This window comes from Epinephelus moara, chromosome 15 (assembly GCF_006386435.1).
Source record: "Epinephelus moara isolate mb chromosome 15, YSFRI_EMoa_1.0, whole genome shotgun sequence".
Taxonomy (NCBI): domain Eukaryota; kingdom Metazoa; phylum Chordata; class Actinopteri; order Perciformes; family Serranidae; genus Epinephelus; species Epinephelus moara.
In genome coordinates, this window is record NC_065520.1 from 14760632 (window position 1) to 14769989 (window position 9358).

Below are 9358 nucleotides of genomic sequence, written 5' to 3' on the forward strand. Positions count from 1 at the left end.
TGTACAGAATGCGAAGTTTTCTGATATTCCAACCTAATTCATAGTTTAGGGGATTTTGTTTTTTGCCCCTTCTTGTTTTTGTTGGTAGAGACATACCCTTAATGTTCTATGGGCCTTATATCTTCTTGGCACCCTCAGTTCTCTTTGCCTTGAAGTCCAGATGAGTCGGCATCTTGAGAATCTCTAGTGTCAGTATTTCTGAGTGAAACAAAGTAGGCAGGTGGGATATAAGGTTGGAAGGAATTTGATTTGATCGTTGAACCACTCATCTAATAGTTCCACAGAACCCAGAACAATCGCACCAAATAGCACCACACTGATTGAACCGAAACCTCATATGAAGAGTAAAGAATAAACCCACACAAGAGTTGCCTTTGGTTAATTATACAGCTTTATTGTATGTTTCTTTAGTATGGACTTCTCAGTAATGAGCAGGTATCCATTGATAAGGCCTAGACTACAGTACAGGATATATTTAAGACAAGAGAGGAGAGGGTTCAAAGAGTCAGCACAAGAATGGAAGCAACTAGGGCCTTAGAGAACTTCACTGATGGAAAATGGACATGCGTGACATTTACCTCCAAGCTTAACCCCAATCATCTGTATCGTCAGAGGGCTCGCTCTGACACAGATCAACACCAATCAGCAGAATGAAGCGCCCGGTCATGTGAATGTCTCGTCCTTAGATGAGTTTTCTCCTTCAAAACTCCAGCCGCCCCTCACTTAACCATCCTCATGGGGAGATTTTTGTTAAGCTCAAAACAATGATACTAATAATACTGTAAGAGTGTGCCAAGTAGAATCAACAGAGGAGAAAGTGAGCAAGGAGGACACAGATATCCTCTAAGGAAAAGGGAGGAAAAGAAGCCGAGGGGTGGAGGATAGAGATTCTGTCGTCGTCCATCCCAGTCGAAGCAGGGCGTAGGGGGGCAGAGCCCCTCTGGCACCCCTGGTTGACCCTCACCACTTTGCCTCTAGGAGGATGCAGCAGCGTTGGGCTTGTCGTCACGGGTGACAGGGATGTTGCGATCGCTGCGGCCAGATTCACTCCCCACGCTGACCTTTGGCCCGGTCAGACACAGCAGACCGTCAGCTGACAGGGTGCAGGTGATTGCTGATTGGTCAACACTGGAGGGGAGGCGGTAGCGGCGGTGGAACTCACGAGAGATGTAACCATGGTCGTCCTGAAAAACAAAGTTAATGCCACAGTGATAGAGTCAGACCAAGGAAAGACTATCCCAAAAGAACCCTTTAGCATCTTTACAAGATGCACAGGGCTTTAAAATATAACTAATGTGAACCCATTTGCAGCAATAGTTGATGTTGAGAGCAAATAACAGCAGTTACAGAGATGGACTTGAGGAAAGTCAAGTTAACGTAACATTATGTAACTGACATACCTATGTCTCGTGAAGCCAAAAGTCACCATTGTTTTAACGTAACATAAGGGTATTTACGTCACAAGACATAACGTTATGTAACAAACGTACCTGTTTTAACCCAAAATATGATCTTTTTTCTAAACCTAACCAAGTAGTTGTGTTGCCTAAACCTAACCAGGACCATTTCACAACATTAACAACGTGTTTCAATGTATTTCAGCTGTGCGTCACAAAGATACGCTAAAGGGTGGCCCTGTGGGTCACTATCAGACGCCAAAGCACGTGACAAAGCTTTGGTATTTGACAATCTGGGAATGAGAATGGGTTAGATAGACTTAAGCAGTGGGGTAGGTTATATATTCCAATGGCTTTTTGGCTGATAGGTGAGTATACCATAAAAATCCAAGAACTCTGTCTTTATATAAATGGCAATAAATACTGCAAAGATGAAACTTTTGTTGTAGCATGACCAATATAGGGCCAAAATTACCCCCAAAATACCTTGCTAATGCTTTGCAAATCAAAGAATCTTGCCAAAAAGACTGCGAGATTTGTAGGTACAAACCGTCACACCAAAAGTTACCAACCTAGCACCTCCTGCAGTATATTTGAAATGTTTTGTAGCTGAACAACATCTGTATAAAAGTCATGAATTTGCCTCGTGAGGCTGTGTGTTCTAAGTGTGCTGTTAAAATGAAGTGGTCTTGTCAGCTGATACAGGATGTTAAAGGTACCCCCAGACAGGGTCGGACCTAGCACATTCGACAATAACTGCATTGTAGACGGCTTTTACCATTTAATTTTCTCTTACGCCAGTGCTCTCCACATACACTCCTCCCCATTATTTTCCTCATACCCTAAAACTTCAATTTATAGCCCGGGGCTATTATTTGCTTAAATCACTCAACTAAACCGGCTTATTTTCGGGCCAGGCTTCTATTTGAGACAGGCTTTTAATTCCTTTCACACAAAACTGCTACACTGCAAAGATGGGAAATGCAATCGAATTGTTTATTTCGAGTCACCACTTTTTTTTCATCTCTCTTGTTTACCAGGCTGGTAAATATGAATAAATTATTCTTTGGTGCTCATGGAGAACTGAACAATTGAACTGTAGAGAATCTAACCGAGCTAACAATATGTGTAGTATATCCATTTTGACAAAAGTTTAAACATTTATATTTGTACAAACTATCTAAGCAGCTAACTGACGTTAGCTCCAGTGGGTAGCAAACAACCGGTTTTATACATCCAAAGAAGTTTTATAAAAATGAACTACATGGCAACCAGACCAGGTGTCTATTGAGACAGGTGTTTATTTGTCAAACGTGTAGCTGCACCAGGCTAGTAAAAGGGACTGGGCATTTAATTGGGACAGCGCTGTCATTTGAAGTTTTACGCTGTTTGTGTTTGTATGTGTGCTGGTGGGGTGGTGACCGCTTGTTGGAAGATTCGCCGCTGCCCCCAGACATGTATGTAGTTCATTGTACTAAGTAATGGCATGGGAGTACAATCGTTCAGCTACAAAACACCTGGGTTACTCTGCACTGTTTAGGAACATTGCATGTAAGGAATTTCCTAACCAGGCCCACTTAACTTTTTTCTGGAGCTAAAAAGCTGAAGCCAATGTGAAAGTGCTAAAAACTGCAGTTCCTCTAATGGCCACTTGAGGCTGACTCCAAGAGCGAGTCAATCCCCATAGACCTCCATGTTAAAATGTCCAACTTTATAGCAGAAATAAACATGTCTACAGCCTGGTACAAAAAAAGTTTTGCTCTCTGTAGCTAATTTCAAAATTCCTGACACCTGTATGGGGGTGAATTTTTATATAAATCACTTGTTTACACTTTATTATGGCCCAAAGTTATGCATAATTAAGGGTGGAGCCGCTTTGAGTGCCAGGTTGTCTGCGAAGCATAGCTACAGTCTGTAAGTCAGATCCACCATTCGTTCCTTCACAGCTCCACCCTCTCATCCAAATATGGTGACAGCCAAAATACTAAGCTCAAGTCTTCAAATCGGTAGTCTACAAACCACTGGGTGATGTCACCGTAGCTACGTCCATTATTTTATACAGTCTATGACTTAAACCTACCAGTCTGAGATCATTAAAGCTGATGTGTGTATGAGTTAGAGTAGAAGCTCTACCTGTCTCTCTCCATGCTTCCCCTGGATCTCCACGTAGTCATCGGTGACCTTCACACTGAGCTCATCGGGAGAGAAGTGCTTGACGTCCAGGTAGACTGTGTACTTATCCCTGTCGGACCTCACCTGTAGGACACACACAAGCATAGAGAGGCTCCATTGTATCATACGATATTGGCTTGAACCTCTCAGAGTTCAAGTTCTTAATATTGGGCTTAGATGGAGAGCAACTAAAACGAAGACTGTCACTGGAATAAACCAAAGAAAATCTGGATATTAAATAGATGTACAAAGAATCGTAACAACTAAACAAGATCAGGACAGTTTTAGGAAAGAACAAAGTGCAACACTAATAACACAGTGGGATGATGAGCTAGAATGTTATCTTGTTTGGAGGCAGATGAACACAATCCTTCTCTGCTTTTTTTCGTATGAACATATGAGTTAAGCCAACTTGTTTTTTTTAATTTCTCCATCATGGTATCATGATGTGATTCCTGACATGAAGGAACCTGATCTTTTTACCTCAGAGGTGCCGGAGTTGGAGGAATCCATAAAGTTGCGGAACAGCGACTGTCTGTAATAGGGGCTGATGGTGGAGGTGGTGTAAGGGAAGAAGTCGTAGTCAAAAATGCCCTCTCCAAAAAACTGGTCAAAGAGTCGGGCAGGGTAGACAGAGCCCAGGGCACGTCTGAACCAAGGGTGCTGGATGGCAATATCCATAGTGACTGGAGACAGTTTGGTCTAGCTCGGCTTGGTGTGGCTCAGGTTGGCAGATGTACCTGCTCAGCTCAGAGTCCAGCAGGTGGAGGAAGGGAGGTGAAGCGGGATGAAGAGAAGAGAGTGTGGACAAAAAGCAACGAGTGAAGAAGTGTTTCCAGAGAGCTTTGTCCTCTGCTCTCCGGCTGCCTCCTCTTTATATACCTGAGAGCCAGAAAGAGAGGCTTTAGCCACGATCCCTCTGGAATGGCATTATCTCATGGTGGGTTGGGCCCTGTCAGCAGAATCAGGGTTGAGGATGGGGGGGCACCGCTGGGTCCAGACCCTGGTGCGACCCAGTGCCACCCACACACCAGACACCCAGGGCTGCCAAAACAAACGCTGCTGGACGGAGAGGAGGGAGGAGGAGGGCATGACACAGACAATGAGGTCAGGAAGCAAACTAAAGACACAAGGGGTTTTACCTGAGTGATAATGCATCAAACAGATACACACATATCTATTCTGTCAGTCAGTCAGTGACATAATGCTGCTGTATTGTTCTGCCTGTGTGGTTGGACGGAGGGCAGATTTAGAAACAATGCTGCACAGGGTCAATGGAGCAACAACAACTGACACAGAGACATGAGGACAGACGGTCTGGGGTGCAAACATATTAACATATCACTAATGTAGATCACTCAAGTTGAAAGAACAGCATTGTATTAAAAATGCTGTGAGGTAGAGTATTATTACTGTTTTAAAGGCCAAAAATGGAAATAATTTTTTCATTGGACCAATTAAAGGCAGCCAACAGCAGGCCCTCTCGCCGCAGACTCTCTAATATTTACCTATTTAATTAATAATGAAACTGCATCCAATTTACATTAACTCACAAATAAGCAGTTAAAGGCGCATTTTTTAACGTAAAATCACACTAAAGACCAACATGATCTCACAGAAATATGTAAAATGACAACACATTCTGATTGCACGCTGTCACATATCGCTGCTTTGTCAGTGGACTTTCATGGGTACATATTACGTGCTACGTATCCTCCTGCGTTTGCTGTTGATATCGGGGTGCCACAACCAATGCTGGGATGTCAACTAAAGCACATGGTTAGGTTTAGATAAAAAAACATTGTGGTTTGCCACTACATTCATATGGGAAATGAACAGTGGTCTAGGGTTTGTTGGAGACTCATAGTACTGACTGTGGTATTCCTCAAGGAAGCGTTCTTGGCCCAGTTTTGTTTTCATTATATATCCTTCCATTTGGAAACGTCATTATCATTTTATGCTGATGACACACAATTGTACTTCTCTGTCACACCAAATACCCCTAATGCACTACATGCTCTCATTGCCAGTGTCACTGACATTAATGTATGGATGGGTAAAAATGTTTTAAAGCTAAATGAGGCAAAAACTGAGATTATTTTAATAGGACCCAAAGTAGCAAGAGAAAATCTGCACTTTGTGTTGGGTGGCCTTAGCAAACAGATTAAAAATGCTTAAGTATTCACTTATGCTTTTATTACCAGACGTTTCGACAATTGCAATTTCCTTTTCACTGGATTACATAAAATGTCTGTAAGAAAGCTACAGCTCCGTACAGAATACGAATGTTTTGTTATGCCCCTTGGTGTCTGATAGCGCTGCACAGGGCAGATTAATGTTGCAAAATGGTTGCGCAGTGCCTCTTACCTTGGGAAGCTTCAGAACAGAAGAGAGCTCCAGGGGTGGAGTGGAACTACTTCACAACAGTTATTTAAGAGCTGGAATCACTGCTTACTTTACAGATTAAGATTTCTGCATAAAAACACACTGAGGGCTTACAAAATATGATGTTTTGTTATGAATTAAACTAACTAATAGTTTACAAAGTGCATATAGATATGATAGATATCAGCCGTAGAGATGTCTGCCTTCTCTCCAATATAATGGAACTAGATGGCACTCAGCTTGTGGTGCTCAAAGCTCAAAAAGACACATTTGAAAAACTCATCAGCAATGTCTCTTTCCAGAAATCATGACCCGGTTACTCAAGATAATCCACAGACCTTGTGGTGAACAGTTTCATGTAGGAACTATTTTCTCTCTACCGAACTACATCCGCCAATGGTATCACTGTGCAGAAAGAAGCGTGCATCTACAGCTAGCTCACTTAGCACCACTGAGCTAGCTAAATTTACAGCTTAGCCGATGAGGAAGCCATTATTGTTTGCATTATTGTGCTGTAATGAGTGTAGGCCTCTGGTCCATGAGTAGATGCACACTTCCTTCTGTGCAGTGATACAGTTGATGGGTGTAGTACAGTAGAGAGGAAATAGTTCCTAATGAAACTGCTCACAACAAGGTCAGCCGTGTCCAGCAGTGTTTATTGCAACAAAAATGGGTATTTTTTAACAAGAGTTGGGGATATGTCTGTTGAGTTCTTGGCGACAAAAGCAGGTATTTTGTGGGGATAAGTGGAGGGGTGTCGTCCGTCTTTACATACAGTCTATGACCTAAACGTAACCACACATTAACTGCAGCGTTGTCACATTATGAACTGAATTGTAAGAAATGTAAAGTTTCAATGTATCCACTACATATGAAACATACAAATGTAACATATCTGTGGTTTACACAAACATACAAGGCTAACATATATTCTGCCAATATGGGCGGAACTTTATTTGTACATTTGGATATTAGCACTACTGAAGGATCTGAGTACATCACAACTGGAGAGCTCAGCCACCATCAACGAGATTGGTTCCAGAGAAAGTGTGATGTGTAGAGGTGAGCCCAGCTACATCTACAGTAGCTGGGCTCACCTTCTTGCCCCAAGTCCAGATTTTTCACCCCATTTTGTTTCCCTGCAAAAGATGCACAACCTAAAGAAGCAGACATACAGTATGTACGTTACATAGGTACATCAACACTTGTGCAGTCTAATGTACAAACAGGCCATAGTTTGTAGCTAAGAGTGAATTCTAATGTTAAGACAAGGGTCACTTCCCATGCCTGTTGTTTCACCACCAGTGGCTTCCCGCCACCTGCATTAGTTTAATCCCACAGGGCTTTGGCCAGCCAGCACAGAGGCTTAGGCGCTCCATGCACCCACAAGCCAAGAGCAACTGGGCCAGGCAGCCGGGGCTGGGGCTGTTTTGGGGGCAGTTTGGGGAGGTTGTTGGGGTTTGTGGTAACGAGCTGCTGCAGACCGGACTTAGATGCCGTTAGACTGGCTGCAGTTCAGCAGAGTCAGCATTCTGGGTTTTTATCAATGGGACAGACAATGGCTGTGCGCTCTGTGTTTCCACAGCTCTGAAAAGCTGTTTTGGCTGACAACCTGGCAACCTGGCGGGGTGGACACGCTCATATTCATTCATAGATTTTTGCTCTCTAAAAAGAGCTAAAGTTCAAAAGGACAAACATGTAGAGCAGGCAAGCTTTAATCCCAACATCATGGTATTGGAATATCTGATGCTAAAGTCAGTCATCTTAGACTTTCCCTTAAATATGATGTGAAGAAATTAACAGGTTGAAGTCTTCTACATGTGCTCGAGACTCGTCCCAGCCAAACTGTAAATCATGCTTCCAAAGCCTCTCCCAACAAACAAGTACAATAAACTCTTAATTAAGGCTGTCTGCGAGGCATAGCTACAGTCTTTAAGTCAGATCCACCCCTCGTTCCTTCACGGCATCACCCTCTCATCCAAATATGGTGATGGCCAAAATGCTAAGCTCAAGGCTTCAAATTGGTAGTCTACAAACCACTGGGTGATGTCACAGTCGCTACGTCCGTTATTTTATACGGTCTATGACTTAAACCTACCAGTCTGAGATTATTAAACCATGAGCTCTTAATTCAGGCATATTCCCCACAGCTTTCAAGACTTCAACGGTAAAACCTCTTCTCAAGAAATCCATTATATCTTACTTAGAGTTAAACAATTACAGAGCCATTTCTAATCTACCTTTTCTTGGTAAACTTTTCGAAAGAATCGTTCATCTACTCACTTTAGAAAAACTCCAAACTGGTCATTAAGCAAATGACAGCACAGAGACTACCCTACTGAAAGTTGTAAACAACCTGAGAATTACTGTGGGTGCCTGTTTTCGACGACTTCGGGGTGAGACTGGGTTAATTTGTCAGCCTGAGTGCTAATGTATCAGTAGTATGTGGTATTCCTCAAGGAAGCTTTCTTGGCCCAGTTTTGTTTTCATTACATGTCGTTCATTTGGAAATATCATTAGCCATCACCATGTCAATGATCATTTTTATGCTGATGACAACATTGTATATCTCTGTCACACCAAATGCCAACAATGTGGCTGTTCTTCTCTTAGACCTCAGTGTAGCATTTGATACAGTTGACCGCAATATTTTAATAGACAGACTAAGGGAATGGGTTGGGTCAGCCCAAGTCGTCACATATAGCTGCTTTGTCAGTGGACTTTAATGTCTACATATTAAGCACTAGGTATCCTCCTGCAACTGCTGTTTACATTGTGAGATGCTGCAACCAATGTCAGGACTTCAACGAATGCACGGGGCTAGGTTTAGAAGAAAACATGATACTTTGACTCTACATTCATACAGTAAAAACTCCTGGATGAAAGTTTGTGGTTTGTTGGACCCATCTACCACCTCTCCTGCTTGCCCTTTAGCTCCTTATATTACATCATTACTGGTAGCGTTTCAACCTGACGCTGTCCATCTCATACTGCTGCGACAGGTGCCGTCCGGCCATGTTATGAACTGACACTGCCCATTTGTGTATGTGAATTTTGTCTCCCATTATATGTACAACAGAACTGCATTTGGAGGGATCTCTTTTAAGTCAGCACGGACAGGAGGAACAATAAGTAGTAGTAGTAAGTAGTAGAACAATAATAAGTTCTTGGACTTAAACATTTCTAAAACAAAGGAGTTTATAGATTTTGGATGTTACAGAGGACCCAAAGTCTTTGAAATCTGGCTCTTGGGCAGTGACTTGCGGCGTCAGAAACCAACGGAAAAAAGGCATCCTTTAATTTTGGCGTGACATGTGGCCAGTTGACGTTATAGTTTAACAGCTCACGGTGGCGTCAGGGGGAAATGCGGTGGGACAAGGACGAAAATTAAGGCGGTGAAAGTC

At 42.7% G+C, this 9358-nt stretch overlaps 1 protein-coding gene across 1 annotated transcript; it reads right to left on the reverse strand.

Moving 5' to 3' along the window:
• Positions 1–385: 385 nt before the first annotated feature.
• Positions 386–4484, reverse strand: cryaa (crystallin, alpha A). The gene is made up of 3 exons (XM_050063448.1): positions 4053–4484; positions 3531–3653; positions 386–1184 (listed from the first exon to the last, which is right to left on the reverse strand). The coding sequence occupies exons 1-3, from the start codon at positions 4248–4250 to the stop codon at positions 975–977; spliced, it is 531 nt and encodes a 176-aa protein (XP_049919405.1). The 5' UTR covers positions 4251–4484; the 3' UTR covers positions 386–974.
• Between the last annotated feature and the right edge of the window lie 4874 nt (positions 4485–9358).

Excerpts from the sequence above, each read along its gene's own strand:
- cryaa (XM_050063448.1), bottom strand. The coding sequence starts at position 4,250 with ATGGATATTGCCATCCAGCACCCTTGGTTCAGACGTGCCCTGGGCTCT. Across the intron at positions 3,654-4,052 it reads CCAACTCCGGCACCTCTGAG|GTGAGGTCCGACAGGGATAA; the intron begins GTAAAAAGATCA and ends TGTGTCCTACAG. Across the intron at positions 1,185-3,530 it reads GGAAGCATGGAGAGAGACAG|GACGACCATGGTTACATCTC; the intron begins GTAGAGCTTCTA and ends TTTGTTTTTCAG.